The sequence below is a fragment of the Oncorhynchus masou genome, chromosome 28, assembly GCF_036934945.1.
Source record: "Oncorhynchus masou masou isolate Uvic2021 chromosome 28, UVic_Omas_1.1, whole genome shotgun sequence".
Classification (NCBI taxonomy): Eukaryota; Metazoa; Chordata; class Actinopteri; order Salmoniformes; family Salmonidae; genus Oncorhynchus; species Oncorhynchus masou.
Genome location: NC_088239.1, coordinates 58849932 through 58865924, shown reverse-complemented (window position 1 = coordinate 58865924; position 15993 = coordinate 58849932). Strand labels below are relative to the sequence as shown.

Sequence of the window (15993 nt, the reverse complement as noted above, 5' to 3'; positions counted from 1 at the left end):
TCACCACTTTATTTTAGAATGTGAAATGTCAGAATAATAGTAGAGAGACTGATTTATTTCAGCGTTTATTTCTTTCATCACATTCCCAGTGGGTCAGAAGTTTACATACACTCAATTAGTATTTGGTAGCATTGCCTTTACATTTTTTTTTTTATCTTGGGTCAAACGTTTCGGGTAGCCTTCTACAAGCTTCCCACAATAAGTTGGGTGAATTTTGGCCCATTCCTCCTGACAGAGCCGGTGTAACTGAGTCAGGTTTGTAGGCCTCCTTGCTCGCAAACGCTTTTTCAGTTCCACCCACAAAATTTCTGTAGGATTGAGGTCAGGGCTTTGTGATGGCCACTCCAATACCTTGACTTTGTTGTCCTTAGGCCATTTTGCCACAACTTTGGAAGTATGCTTGGGGGTCATTGTCCATTTGAAAGACCCATTTGCGACCAAGCTTTTACTTCTTGACTGATGTACTGAGATGTTGCTTCAATATATCCACATCATTTTCTTTCCTCGTGATGTCATCTATTTTGTGAAGTGCACCAGTCCCTCCTGCAGCAAAGCACCCCCACAACATGATGCTGCCACCCCCGTGCTTCACGGTTGGGATGGTGTTCTTCGGCTTGCAAGACTCCCTCTTTTTCCTCCAAACATAACAACGGTCAATATGACCAAACAGTTCTATTTTTGTTTCATCAGACCAGAGGACATTTCTCCAAAAAGTACGGTCTTTGTTCCCATGTGCAGGTGCAAACCATAGTCTGGCTTTTTTATGGCGGTTTTTGGAGGAGTGGCTTCTTGCTTGCTGAGCAGCCTTTCAGGTTATGTCGATATAGGAATTGTTTTACTATGGATAGAGATACTTTTGTACCAATTTTCTCCAGCATCTTCACAAGGTCCTTGCTGTTGTTCTGGGATTGATTTGCACTTTTCGCACCAAAGTACGTTCATCTCTCGGAGACAGAACGTGTCTCCTTCCTGAGCGGTATGAACCAGACTTGTGGAGGTCTACATTTTTTTCGGAGGTCTTGGCTGATTTATTTGGATTTTCCCATGATGTCAAGCAATGAGGCACTGAGTTTGAAGTTAGGCCTTGAAATAAATCCACAGGTACACCTCCAATTGACTCAAATGATGTCAATTAGCCTATCAGAAGCTTCCAAAGCCATGACATAATTTTCTGGAATTTTCCAAGCTGTTTAAAGGCACAGTCAACTTAGTGTAAGTAAACATCTGACACACTGGAATTGTGATCCAGTGAATTATAAGTGAAATAATCGGTCTGTAAACAATTGTTGGAAAAAGTACTTGTGTCATACACAAAGTAGATGTCCTAACCAACTTGCCAAAACTATAGTTTGTTAACAAGACATTTGTGGAGTGGTTGAAAAACGAGTTTTAATGACTCCAACCTAAGTGTATCTAAACGTTCGACTTCAACTGTACATATATTTGAAAATAAAAACCTTTGAATGAGATGGTGTGTTCAAACTTTTGACTGGTACTGTGTATGTATATATAAATATATATATATATATATATATAAAAAGATTTGACTTCCTTTCCTTGTTACCTTTCATTTGGGGCCAATGATCTGAAAGAAGCCGTAATTAAATGGAAAATGGCTGCAAACACATGCTTACTATGAGGGTGTCCTCTACCCTATAGGTCAGTGGTTCTGAAGGAGGGGAACTGGTAAAGGAAACCATTTAAGAGAATTGGGACACATTTTGTTGTAGTAGTGTAGGGACTCCAATAGGCATGATGTCATCCGAGGATTGGATGACTCATGTACTGTAGCATGTGGGCAAAACTCTTCACATACTATGTAGCAATAATCATATAAGTTGTGTTCTAAGAGCTCAGTTTTTATCTGCACATTTGAGCTAGCAGAATATTTTCCTGAAACCATAATGTGATGATTTAGTTAAGTTTTTAAGTCATGTTTTCTGCTTTCTGTTGTCATTCCCTTTCTTTGTCTTACTGTGCATGTTTCTTCTTTATGTTGTGGGAGGGGGTCTTTTCAATTAACACTGTTCTCTCTGCCCGACCTCCCTCCCCTTTTCTCCTTTTTTCAAAATGTCTCTCTTTTTTTGGGCCTGAAACTGGGCAGAACTGGCCTCTTCACTCCGGACATGGCTTTTGAGACCATTGTGAAAAGGCAGATCAGCAAGATCAAAGAGCCCTGCCAGAAATGTGTGGACATGGTCATTTCTGAGCTAGTCAATACCGTTAGGCAATGTACTCAGAAGGTAAACACACACGGTGGAGAGCAACACTATGGTTTCACCTCTCCCTCCAACCAAAACCTGCAGCTATGTCATCCCTGTTACTGTATCACCGTACCGTTCCGTTCTCCAGACCCTGTTGTCCCGGGTTGGGACAGTAGGGGGCATACTGGGGTAGCGGGGTTATTGTGAGGGACTGCCTGCCTACCGCTTTGGATGGTGTGGCTGGGTACAGTGACCATGGCCATGTTAAAGAACTATGCTTGGTTTAGAATGGGTCTTGATGCTGCCGGGTTGCTGCTACGTGGCTGTATGTCAAGGGTTTAGACACAGGAGTAAGGATTAAAACATTTCAACAAATATTTTTGTTATGAATATGATCAAATGAACATTAATAATTTAACGAATGGTCAAATTAACACATCTTAAGATGTTACAGTTCTGTTAAGTCACAGGTGACTGAGTTAATTTTAGCAGTGGTGACATCATGTTTGATGCCCTGACTGCGTCATCAAAGTGTCACTCAGCTGTTGTCCCAGTCAGCCATGTTGGGTGACCTCAGCATCCAGACCTCCTGCTTGTGAGACCGGGTGCTGTGCACCTGCAGCAGACAGGACCCATGACAACGTGAAAGTTTGGTGGCTCATCCAAGGGCCAAGTTCAGCTAAGAGTGCCCTTGAGGACCGCACTCAGCGGAAGAGGCCCCAGTGGTCTTAATACCACTGTGACAAGGCCCAGTTTGGAACGCAATCTGACCACAGTGGTTCTGGGACAGTGGAATAACAAACGCTGTGGCCCTGCTCTGAGTGGTCAGCTGGGGAATCGGGGGGTGGAAAGAGGGTTGAGAGGGGGTCAAGGTAGAGGGGAGGAGCAAGGTGCTTTGTCTGAGATGGTGGGTGCACAGCTGCGGTCTCAAATGGCTCATGGCTCAGAGCTGTTGACCAGTGGGGTGGTGCAGGCTGTGATCTCTCTCTCTCTTTCTCTCTCTCTCTCTCTCTCTCTCTCTCTCTCTCTCTCTCTCTCTCTCTCTCTCTCTCTCTCTCTCTGGATGGAGGGACAGACCTCAGCGCTAGCCTGTTTTGAACAGCTTCAAGGGAAATCAAATGTCTCACTTGCCTTTTTTTAACCCTGTGTACGGTTTCCCCACCTCCCCCTGACTTGTCCCTATCCCCTCTATTTCATCTGCCTTTCAGTCTGTCATCCCTCTTTTTTCCCACCTTATCTGTTTCCCTCCTTCTCTGTGTGGCCCTCTTGTATTACTCTATTGGCATGGGAAACATAAGTTAACATTGCCAAAGCAAGGGAAGTAGATAATAAACAAAAGTGAAATATGCAATACAAAATAACAGTAAGCATAACACTCACAAACGTTCCAAAAGAATAAAAAACATTTGAAAATGTCGTATTATGAGCAAATAAATAAACATAAATATGGGTTGTATTTACAATGGTGTTTGTTCTTCACTGGTTGGTTTTTCCTTGTGGCAACAGGTCACAAATCAAGCTGCTGTGAGGGCACACTGTGGTATTTCACCCAGGAGATATTGGAGTTTGGGTGAAATACAGTGTGGCATTTCTCTCTTCTGCTTTGACCTGCTCTCTCTCCCTGTGGTTCTCTTCATCTTTTACTCCATTCCTCCATCTCGGTTTCTGTTTCTCTTTGTCTCTTTATCTTGGTTTCTCCCCCTTCTGTTTCTCTATTACTTTACTTCTCTCTCTTCTCTCTCCCGTCACCACCTCCTCTCTACAGGACGGGCCTGTTCACTCCTGACCTGGCCTTTGAGGCCATAGTGAAAAAGCAGATCCAAAAGCTGAAGGAACCCTCACTGAAGTGTATAGATATGGTAGTGAGCGAACTCACCTCAACCATACAAAAGTGTAGTGACAAGGTAACCAATGAACCGAGCCACATTCGGAGTCTGGCTTGCGTCATTCTTAGAGGTAGGGATAGACCGATGGCTGGACTACAAAAAAAAGGAAGCAAAATATGTGATCTGTTTTAGATCAGCATAATGGTTAGGGTTGTACATACAGTGCTTTCAGAAAATATTAATATCCATGAGTTTTTCCACATTTAGTTCTGTTACAGCCTGAATTCAAAATGAATTACCTAGATTCTGGTTCTCACGCACACACAATACCCCATAATGAGAAAGTGAAAACATGTTTTTCAAAATTTGTGCAAATGATTTGAAAATCAGGTGTAGAAATATCACACCCCTCAGTCAATACTTTGTAGAAGCACCTTAAACAGCAAATACAGCTGTGAGACTTTCTGGGTAAGTCTCTAAGAGCTTTCCACACATGGTTTGTGCAACATTTTATCATTATTCTTTTCACAATTCTTCAAGCTCTGTCAAATTGGTTGTTAATCATTGCTTGACAACCATTTTCAGGTTTGCCATAGATTTTCAAGCAGATTTAAGTAAAAAAATGTAACTTGGCCACTCAAGAACCTTCAATGTCTTCTTGGTAAGCAACTCCAGTGTAGATTTGGCCTTGTGTGTTAGGTTATTGTCCTGCTGGAAGGGGAATTCATTCATGGTGGAAAGCAGACTGAACCAGGTTTTCCTCTAGGATTTTGCCAGTGCTTAGCTCAATTCTATTTATTCTTTATCCTGAAAAACTCCCCAGTCCTTAACGATTCAAAGCATACCCATATCATGATGCAGCCACCAATTTATTCTTGAAAATATGGAGAGTGGTACTCAGTAATGTGAGGTATTGAATTTACCCCAAACATAACACTTTGTATTCAGGACAAAACGTTTATTGCTGTGCCACATGTTTTGCAGTATTACTTTAGTGCCTTGTTGCAAACAGGATGCAGGTTTTGGAATATTTTTATTCTGTATAGGCTTACTTCTTTCCACTTTGTCAATTAGGTTAGTATTGTGGAGTAATTACAATGTTGTCGATCCATCTTCAGTTTTCTCCTATCACAGCCATTAAACTCCGCAACTCTTTTAAAGTCACCATTGGCCTCATGGTGAAATCCCTGAGTGGTTTCCTTCTTCTCCGGCAACTGAGTTAGGAGGGACGCCCATATCTTTGTTGTGACTGGGCCATACACCATCCAAAGTGTAATTTATAACTTCACCATGCTCAAATAGATATTCAATGTCTGCTTTAAAAAAAAAACATCTACCAATAGGTTCCATTCTTTGTGGTTGAATCTGTGTTTGAAGTTCACTGCTCAACTGAGGGACCTTACAGATAATTGTGTGGGGTACAGAGATGAGGTCCATGCAACTTATTATGTGACTTGTTAAGCAAATGTATACTCCTAAAGGCTTGCCATAACAAATGGGTTGAATACTTATTGATTAAAGACATTTCAGATTTTCATTTTTGAATTTGTAAAAAGTGGTGTATTGTGTGTAGGCCAGTGACAAACAAATCTCAATTTAATAAATGTTTTATTCCGGTTTATTCCACAAAATGTGGAAAAAGTCAAGGGGTGTGAACACTTTCTGAAGGCACTGTATATGCTTTCCGTTTGTTCGATAATAAGCAACTTATTAACTAAAATAGCCAATTTATAAATTCTATGATAACCAATTGATAGTTCTTTGAAGTTGTTACTGCTTTTAAGTACAGATGCAGAACGATACAGACTAAACGTGCATACAGCTATGGTCTATGTGTCCGATTGCATTTCTTTAGTTTCACATATACATATGTTCTCCTTATAGAATGCACAGGAAGCCACACAGCTAGGATACCCTTTCATAGTGTGTCTTTGTCAGTCTCTCCGCTCATACTCTGTAATTCCACAGTTTTCTCCTCTGTGAATTTTGATCCACCTCTCCTCCTCTCCATGGGGTGTTGTATTGTACCGTGTGAGGTGTTGTGGTGTGATATTAGTGTCTGAAGGTTATCTGCAAATTGGGCTACCCCCCTTATATTGGTTTCCAGAAGCCGAAGAACAAGTCCAGGTGTTGGTTCCAAGCCAGCTCCATTGCAGACTTCTTCTTTTCTTCTTGAAACATGCCATTCCATTTATGCAATGATGGTATCATAAAAATGTTGACTTGGAAGACAGACATTGCAGACATTTATTCACGCGGAATCAACTCCCGTAAATATACAGTAACAATATACAGCGACATTCATGTACTGTATAGTCACTTTGTTAACCTGGCAAATGCCAAAGGTAGATTGTGGTCACTTGCTGTCATGACACAAGTCTCATATATGCATGAGGAGTAACACGTGAAAGAATTCAAATATTTATTGTCATGGTAAGCTAGATACATTGTTTATTTTCAATAGGGGACACCTAACCATGCACACTGTTGTTGATGACATGTCTGCTTCTCTATGCGTGTGAGCATCCTGTCACACTTCACTCTCTGTGTTCTGTGTCCACTCAGGAATATGTTATGTAGTCAGGACAATATTGGTGAACAATATGAATCTCTGTCATATTAATAGTATGAATATAGTAGGACTGAGACTGTGGATGATTCTTTGCCCTCTTCAGACGTGGTATCTAACACATTTGTCCAGCAGACTATCGGTCTATCCTTACTGTAGTCTTACTATGATATTAAACTCCCATGTTGATTTCTTTCATTCTATTTCTATTCAAACATTCGTTGTCATTCTGTTTTGTTTTCCAATTGGCCAAAATAGACTAATTTTTCCAAGATTCCATCTTAACCAGCATGCAACAGTGTTTTATTCTCAGTTAGCCATATCTTTTTGACCTCCTCTTACTCACTGATTCTGTCATCTGATTGAGTTCCTCTAGTTGATTCTACTCACGTCCATCCCCGTGTCTGTCAGTTTGATTTGATTTGGTGACTGCTGTTGCAGTTCTGAAGGTTGTGTCTCAACAACTCAACTAACTGATCCACAGTATCAGTATGCTCCTCTGTCTCTGTCTCTGTCTCTCTCTCTCTGTTTCTCTCTCTGTTTCTCTCTCTGTTTCTCTCTCTGTTTCTCTCTCTGTTTCTGTCTCTGTCTCTCTCTCTCTGTTTCTCTCTCTGTCTCTCTCTCTGTTTCTCTCTCTGTTTCTCTCTCTCTGTTTCTCTCTCTGTTTCTCTCTCTCTGTTTCTCTCTCTCTGTTTCTCTCTCTCTCTGTTTCTCTCTCTGTCTCTCTCTCTCTCTGTTTCTCTCTCTCTGTCTCTCTCTCTGTTTCTCTCTCTCTGTCTCTGTCTCTGTCTCTCTCTCTCTGTTTCTCTCTCTGTCTCTCTCTCTGTTTCTCTCTCTCTGTTTCTCTCTCTGTTTCTCTCTCTCTGTTTCTCTCTCTCTGTTTCTCTCTCTCTCTGTTTCTCTCTCTGTCTCTCTCTCTCTCTGTTTCTCTCTCTCTGTCTCTCTCTCTGTTTCTCTCTCTCTGTTTCTGTCTCTCTCTCTCTGTTTCTCTCTCTCTGTTTCTCTCTCTCTGTCTCTCTCTGTTTCTCTCTCTCTGTTTCTCTCTCTCTCTGTTTCTCTCTCTCTGTCTCTGTCTCTCTCTCTGTTTCTCTCTCTCTGTTTCTCTCTCTGTTTCTCTCTCTCTGTTTCTCTCTCTCTGTCTCTGTCTCTCTGTCTCTGTCTCTCTCTCTGTCTCTCTGTCTCTCTCTCTCTCTCTCTCTCTCTCTCTCTCTGTCTCTGTTTCTCTCTCTCTCTCTCTCTCTCGCTCTCTGTCTCTGTCTCTCTCTCTCTCTGTGTCTCTGTTTCTCTCTCTCGCTCTCCCTCTCCCTCTCCCTCTGTCTCTGTCTCTCTCTCTCTCTCTCTCTCTCTCTCTCTCTCTCTCTCTCTCTGTCTCTGTCTCTGTCTCTGTTTCTCTCTCTCTCGCTCTCTGTCTCTGTTTCTCTCTCTCTCTCTCTCTCTCTCTCTCTCTCTCTGTCTCTGTCTCTGTTTCTGTTTCTCTCTGTGTCTGTCTCTGTCTCTCTCTCTCTGTCTCTCTCTCTGTTTCTTTCTCTGTCTCTCTCTCTCCGTCTCTCTCTGTCTCTGTCTCTCTCTCTCTCATCTCTCTCTGTCTCTGTCTCTCTCTCTCATCTCTCTCTGTCTCTGTCTCTCTCTCTGTCTGTCTCTCTCTGTTTCTCTCTCTCTCTGTCTCTCTCTCTCTCTCCCTCTCTCTGTCTCTCTCCATTTCTCTCTCTCTCTCTTTCTTGTCTTCTACATCTTGTTGCATCTAACCTCTCACTGTCTTGCTTATTCATCAAGAAAAACATGTTAAAAAAGAGTCCTCTTGTGGATATTTTGAATAAAGGAAATGAGGGATACCTAGTCAGTTGTTCAACTGAATGCCTTCAACTGAAATGTGTCTTCATGTATCCCTCTGAATCACTGTAAAACAGTCTGCAAAGAAAATATTAATAATCAAATGCCATTTAGCAGACACTTTTATTCAAAGCGACTTACAGTCATGCGTGCACACCTTTGTTTTACGCATGTGTGGTGCCGGGAATCAATCCCATTATTTTGGCAAGGTAGGCACCATGCTCTACCAACTGAGCTACCGAGGAGCACCAAAATCCACAAGAGGTCTTACCATCCTTCTCCCCTCTCTGTCTCCTCTTCCTCCTCCCTGCTTCCTGTGTGTGTGTGTTTGTGTGTGTGTAAGCACCTTTCTGCATGCTGCCCATACCCTGTTTATATGAGTTATAATATATTAATGTACTTGTCACTGCGGGTGTTCAAGCCCCGATGCATTTCTGTGTCGAACACAGTACATTCCTAACTTGCTGTGAGACAGTGCTGCGACTATGTTGTGAACTTGAAAGTTGCAATGCTTCTTTACAATGACACATTAGATAATTGGTCTTAATAAAAAAAGTAATTGGTTAATTGGTCTTAAATTTGAAAAAAGGGGTTCCTTCTCTTGACCATTGACCCCTGATCTCATGATAAACCGCTAATATCAGTCTTATTTTGATTTGTCAATTTAATGTCTAGTAATTCAGCTGGTATTAGTTATATTCCCAACATGGCATTATAGCACAGCATGTGCTATAGCCATGTGTTGGTGTCATCATAGCCAAAGAGACAGTAAAATATTGGTCACCAGGAAGACAGTACAGAATTGAAGACATTAATGCTGTCATCTAATAGGCTTCAATGACATGGCTATCTGTCTAATACGCCCTACAGACCTCAATGTCTCCTACTGTGTATTTGGGCCAGTGCCAGGAAATGAGAAATCAAATGATTGAGACAAGGAGCTCAGTGTGATCCCGTAACCTTGAATAGCCATGGTAAAGGATGCCTTGTAACTTATGTCAGATGTCAGCATATTTTCTCTCACTGTGATTTGAGTTGGCTTTCCTCCCAACCAGCCGCCTCTGTGATTGTGCTGTGTGTCTGTTGTGTTGGAAGCACACCAGTGTCTGTATTGATGTGTTTACAATGAATAGATGGAAAAAGGTTATAATGTACCAGGAAAATTACGTGTTATTGGGGATTATAAACTGGGTGGTTTGAGCCCTGAATGCTGATTGGCTGACAGCCGTGGTATATCAGACCGTATACCACGGGTATGAAAAAACACTTATTTTTACTGCTCTATTTGTTGCTAAACAGTTTATAATAGTAATAAGGCACCTCGGGGGTTTGTGATATATAGCCAATATACCACAGCTAAACATATATCACACCCTCTCTGGCCTTGTTGCTTAAGTAGACTATTGGTTGGGCAAAATACTAGTTAGTGTGTTATGACAGTATTACAGACTTTGCACTATTCATTTACTTTCTTTACATTTATTAACCCCTTGTGGAAAGATATACACACTAATAACAGCCAACATTAACACTGATTAATGTAAATTGTTGAACCTTTTCTGACTAGGGCAGAGTCTGTGATGTGCTCTTGTGAGGTGTGTGTACTGTATTTGATAAGTGTGTCTGTGTGTGTGTGTCTGTCTGTCTGTCTATGTCTGTGTGTTTCTGTGCCATTAGTGCAGTGTGCTTCAGTGAGTGTGGGTGTTTGGGTGTGTTGACTGAGGTGGCTGTGCTTTGTGTCTGGCCTGTATCTGAGCTGAGCCTCCCTACCCACACTGTGTGCCCTGTGCTGTCCTGTACCCACAGCTGGCTCAGTACCCCATGCTGAGGGAGGAGATGGAGAAGATTGTCACCCAGCATATCCGAGACCGCGAGAGCCGCACCAAGGACCAGGTCACACACACACACACACACACACACACACACACACACACACACACACACACACACACACACACACACACACACACACACACACACACACACACACACACACACACACACACACACACACACACACACACACACTATAACACACTATAACACACTATAACACACTATATTCCCAATCCAAAGTCTCATGTTTAATAACTCTATATAATGTGTACATTTCCCCCCATCCAGGTGATGCTGCTGATTGACATTGAGCTGGCCTACATGAACACCAACCATGAGGACTTCATTGGCTTTGCAAAGTGAGTGTCACCCTCTTGACCTCTGTTCTGATACAGTGGATTAGAACAAACATCCCAATATAGACATAGTACAGTCTGGGGACCCTGACCTACAGGCTCTTACTACTGAATCCTTTGTTTATGCGTGTGTACCTATGTAGCCCATGATTGTGATGTTTTCATCCCCTGTAGTGCCCAGCAGAGGAGCAGCCAGGTGGCCCAGAAGAAGCAAACTGGCAGTAAGGTACTATAGGCACATAAAGGCACCGACAGCACATAGTCTTCCATTACATTCATTAAGACTTGCCTCATGGGCTGTTCGCAAAATATTGTAATAATGTTCCTAGATGCAAGGTCTACATCGAGCTGTTCACAAGACAGATTATAGTTCCAACTGAGTACAGTTTTGAGTGTTTAAACTATTTCTCCACTTGTTCTCTTCTTCTGTGTTCTTTAGCCTGGTTGTTCATTAGCATGGTTGTTCTTTAGCCAGGTTGTTCTTTAGCCTGTTTGTTCTTTAGCCTGGTTCGTCTTTAGCCTGGTTGCGCATTAGCCTGGTTGTTCATTAGCCTGGTTGTTCTTTAGCCTGGTTGTTCTTTAGCCTGTTTGTTCATTAGCCTGTTTGTTCATTAGACTGGTTGTTCTTTAGCCTGGTTGTTCTTTAGCCTGGTTGTTCATTAGCATGTTTGTTCTTTAGCCTGTTTGTTCTTTAGCCTGGTTGTTCATTAGCCAGGTTGTTCTTTAGGCTGGTTGTTCATTGGCTTGGTTGTTATTAAGCCTGTTTGTTCTTTAGCCTGCTTGTTCATTAGCCTGGTTGTTCATTAGCATGTTTGTTCATTAGCCGGTTTGTTCATTAGCCTGTTTGTTCATTAGCCTGGTTGTTCTTTAGCCTGGTTGTTCATTAGCCAGGTTCTTCTTTAGCCTGGTTGTTCATTAACCTGGTTGTTCATTAGCATGGTTGTTCTTTAGCCTGGTTGTTCATTAGGCTGGTTGTTCTTTAGCCTGGTTGTTCTTTAGCCTGTTTGTTCATTAGCCTGTTTGTTCATTAGCCTGGTTGTTCTTTAGCCTGGTTGTTCATTAGAATGTTTGTTCTTTAGCCTGGTTGTTCATTAGCCTGGTTGTTCTTTAGCCTGTTTGTTCATTAGCCTGTTTGTTCTTTAGCCTGGTTGTTCATTAGCCAGGTTGTTCTTTAGGCTGGTTGTTCATTGGCTTGGTTGTTATTAAGCCTGTTTGTTCATTAGCCTGCTTGTTCATTGGCCTGTTTGTTCTTTAGCCTGATTTCTCATTAGCCAGGTTGTTCTTTAGCCTGGTTGTTCATTAGCCAGGTTGTTATTTAGGCTGCTTGTTCTTTAGCATGGTTATTATTGGTTATTCATTAGCCAGGTTGTTATTTAGGCTGCTTGTTCTTTAGCCTGGTTATTCTTAAGCATGGATGTTCATTAACTTGGTTGTTCATTAGCCAGGTTGTTATTTAGGCTGCTTGTTCTTTAGCCTGTTTTTTCTTTAGCCTGGTTGATCATTAGCCAGGTTGTTATTTAGGCTGCTTGTTCTTTAGCCTGTTTGTTCTTTAGCCTGGTTGTTCATTAGCCAAGTTGTTATTTAGGCTGCTTGTTCTTTGCCTGGTTGTTCATTAGCCTGGTTGTTCATTAGCCTTGTTGTTATTTAGGCTGCTTGTTCTTTAGCCTGTTTGTTCATTAGCCTGGTTGTTTATTAGCCTTGTTGTTATTTAGGCTGCTTGTTCTTTAGCCTGTTTGTTCATCAGCCTGTTTGTTCATTAGAATGGTTGTTCATTAGCCTGGTTGTTCATTAGCCAGGTTGTTATTTAGTACTCTGTGTTTTAACTGTCTAGTGTTCCCACTCTATTTCTGTTCTGCTCTGTTTCTTCTGAGTGATTTCTCTTGTGTCTTTTTCTTCACCTCTCCTGCTACAACTATTCTACTTTAGCAGGATGAGATTATGGTGAGTAGTGTGTATGCGCGTGTGTGTTAGCATGTGTGAGTGTGTGTTAGTGTGTGTGCTTGTGTATGTGTGTGTGTGTGTTAGAATGTGTTGGTTTCCTTGTGTGTGTGTGTGTTTGTTAGAATGTGTGTGTGGAGAGAGCCTCTCATAACTGTAGATGGGTAGGTAGCTAGGGAGCTCTCTGGGCATTTGCTTTTTTCCTCAGCTGCCTCCCTCCTCCAGGCAGTGCTCCCATCCAACACAACAGAAACATGCTCAGCTAGCACTGCTCATCTCCTTAGAAACCAGCATGAGTAAAAAAAATAGCATGAACCATTATTTTACAATACACCCCCAGACATAGACAGAACACAAATGGGTTAAGACCAGATAGGCCTCCAGGTTCCTTAATGCACAACATATTTTTATGTGCAGACTTTTCTCTCTCCCATAGCAACAGCACCATTTGGAGACGTTACATTTCACAGCCGAGGCCTCACAATCGAGCCTCATTTTCCTTGGCTGAGTGATTGCTCGTCGCCCCCCCAGCCTTAGCTTGATACCAGATAAAGAAGGCAGCCATGTGTTCTCCAATGAGAGAGAGATGTGGGCTTTGCATAACTGGTCTTTGCCAGCAGCATACCACCCTGCATACCACTGCTGGCTTGCTTCTGAAGCTAAGCAGGGTTGGTCCTGGTTAGTCCCTGGATGGGAGACCAGATGCTGCTGGAAGTGGTGTTGGAGGGCCAGTAGGAGGCACGCTTTCCTCTGGTCTAAGAAATATCCCAATATCCCACTGCCCTGTGTAGGGTGCTGTCTTTCAGATGGGACGTTAAACGGGTGTCCTGACTCTCTGAGGTCATTAAAGATCCCATGGCACTTATCATAAGAGTAGGGGTGTTAACCCTGGTGTCCTGGCTAAACTCCCAATCTGGCCCTCAAACCATCACGGTCACCTAATAATCCCCAGTTTACAACTGGCTCATTCATCCCTCTCCTCTCCCCTGTAACTATTCCCCAGGTCGTTGTTGTAAATGAGAACGTGTTCTCAGTCAACTTACCTGGTAAAATAACAGATAAACGGCACAGGGTTTCCTGTTTAGCCGGCTGCATTTAGTTCTGCTCTCCTCCAGCTGCTTTGACTAACAGCCTCTCCTGGAAACCTTTTATTGACCTTCCTTTCTACCCACCGAGGGCATTCAAACCACCCAATATGATGCAATATAAAGACTAACAATGCCTTGGTGGAAGGGCCAACTAAGCAGTTGGTTGCGCTGTCCAACAGAAAAGTTTGAAGAAACAGATAATGTGGAAGTTTTGACAGGACACACCATGACTAGGCATCTGTCAGTTAATAACCAACTGATAATCCCCCCCCCCCCCCACCACCACCACACCACACAACGACGCATTCCGTGGGCAACCCCGACACAAAGATGCATCAGCATATGCGCTGCATGAGTTTTGGTTTGAAAGCGGCTCTACAGTCCCATACGGCTCTTTGTCCCCCTTTGTCCCTGCCTGCCTTGCCCTCGCTGTACCCCACTCTAGCCAGCCAGTGTGCCAGTGTGCTGCCTGCCCCTGTGCATTACGAATGGCCTATGCTCTGTGCTCCGTCCGTGGCACAGCTGTGTAATGTTCTCTCCACATCCCCATTCAGCCGGAGAGAGGAGCGGTTAATGATCGGTTTAAGGTAAATACAGAGGCACATGCATTACATGTTTATGTTATGGGAGAGACACTGATATAATCACAATGATAGTTGTGTTTGATGCTAATAGATAGGCCCATTGAGCCGGTCCCATTTGTCCCGTGTTGTGTCCCCTGCAGTGACTCACATTGTCCACTAGGGGCAGTAGTGAGAGGACATACAAACACAGACTTACTAACACAATGTCATGATGGAGGAAGTGCAGTTGTGAGGGGATTCAGAAGGCTAGCTTTGTGTTTGCCTGCCTTTCTGAATCTGTTTTTCTTTCCTCTCTCTCTCTCCCTACCTCCCTCTATCCTTTTCTCTCTCAGGTGATCAGGAAGGGCTGGCTGACCATCAACAACATTGGCATCATGAAGGGAGGAGCAAAGGAGTACTGGTTCGTCCTGACCGCTGAGTCCCTGTCCTGGTACAAGGACGATGAGGTGAGGCTATGGTTGTACCTACACACTGGTTTTAAAAGCAAAGATTTCATACTAGAGAGATTTTATGCAGGTACCTCATTTGCTTATTTACCAATTCTGTCACAATCAGAAGGACCTCACATACACAGGTTTCTCATAAAATGACTTAATAAATACATTTCCATTGGCTGTATTGTGTTGGATGAAATGACAATTGAAGACAACTAAAATGCTGGTCTTTACTGCTCTCATTGAGCTATTGGCGCCTGCACTTGACACGTCACCCGACAGCGATGTGTCTCATTTTAACGCCAACTCTTTCATGTGTGACTATGGGTTGTTGTTACCAAAACCAGTAATGGAATTATTTCTGTTGGATACTTTACGTATGTTTTACTTAGAGACGTGCTGCCAAGGAGATTCAACGATTATTGGTTCTATCCATTGTTTCTTAACAGTGAATTGTGCTTGATAACAGAACCTGACAAGGTTTGAACCAGGTCAGATTGGTCAAAGACAATCCCAGAATCCGTTGTGGCTTCATTAAGAGTAAGCCACAGCCACTCCGCTGACTGACTGACATCATTGTGTGTATGTGTGTGTGTGTGTGTGTGTGTGTGTGTGTGTGTGTGTGTGTGTGTGTGTGTGTGTGTGTGTGTGTGTGTGTGTGTGTGTGTGTGTGTGTGTTTATATGATAATTAGGGTACCACTTTATTTGGATAGTCCATCTGTAGACGCTCTACAAACCATATGTCACATTTCAACTAACTATCTACGAACCATGACCTTAAACCTTATCCTAACCCTAACCCTAACCTTAACTCTTACCCTAACCCTAACCCTTACCCTAACCTTAACCCTTATTCTAAACCTAACCCTAACAGTAACCTTGCAAGCATTTTCTTGTCAGCAGGTAGTTTTGTTGATAGTATGACCATCTGTAAAGCATCTACAGATGGAAAATCTGGACTATCCAATTCAAGGGTGACCATCATTTTGTCTATATATCAGAGAGTCTGTTCTTTAACACACTAAAGGTAATGAGATGGGCCAAGGGAAGTTTGTGTGTGTGTGTTGAGGGGGAGGGGGAGGGCAATTAAAGGAAGTAGAGAGGGTGGGGGTATTGTAGGGCTAGGTGTAGTAGGAGAGGAGTCTGTTCAAAGTGAGACAGGGCCCCCCAGCATGTCAGACACCAAAGCTGGCACCCACATGTGCATACCAGAGCCCTGCCCTGAGTGTGTTCCCAATTACACACACATGTACACACACAACACACTGTTAGGGCTGGCCTGCATGTTCCCCTTCAAGACTTAGGCCAGGGCTGCTTCTCATAAACA

At 42.8% G+C, this 15993-nt stretch overlaps 1 protein-coding gene across 18 annotated transcripts in view; it reads left to right on the top strand.

Annotated features, from left to right (window-relative positions):
- LOC135517973 (dynamin-1) overlaps positions 1-15993 on the top strand; it is a 110439-nt gene that overhangs the window by 36743 nt on the left and 57703 nt on the right. For 7 of the 18 annotated variants that reach the window (XM_064942737.1, XM_064942732.1, XM_064942742.1 and 4 more), the window contains exons 10-15: positions 3970-4108; positions 10236-10322; positions 10554-10624; positions 10796-10847; positions 12548-12562; positions 14564-14677. In XM_064942737.1, the coding sequence (XP_064798809.1) occupies positions 3970-4108; positions 10236-10322; positions 10554-10624; positions 10796-10847; positions 12548-12562; positions 14564-14677 (478 nt within the window). Of the gene's footprint in view, positions 1-2104; positions 2244-3969; positions 4109-10235; positions 10323-10553; positions 10625-10795; positions 10848-12547; positions 12563-14563; positions 14678-15993 lie in introns of all 18 variants that reach the window. The other 11 variants (XM_064942741.1, XM_064942739.1, XM_064942751.1 and 8 more) reach the window with 5 other exon arrangements.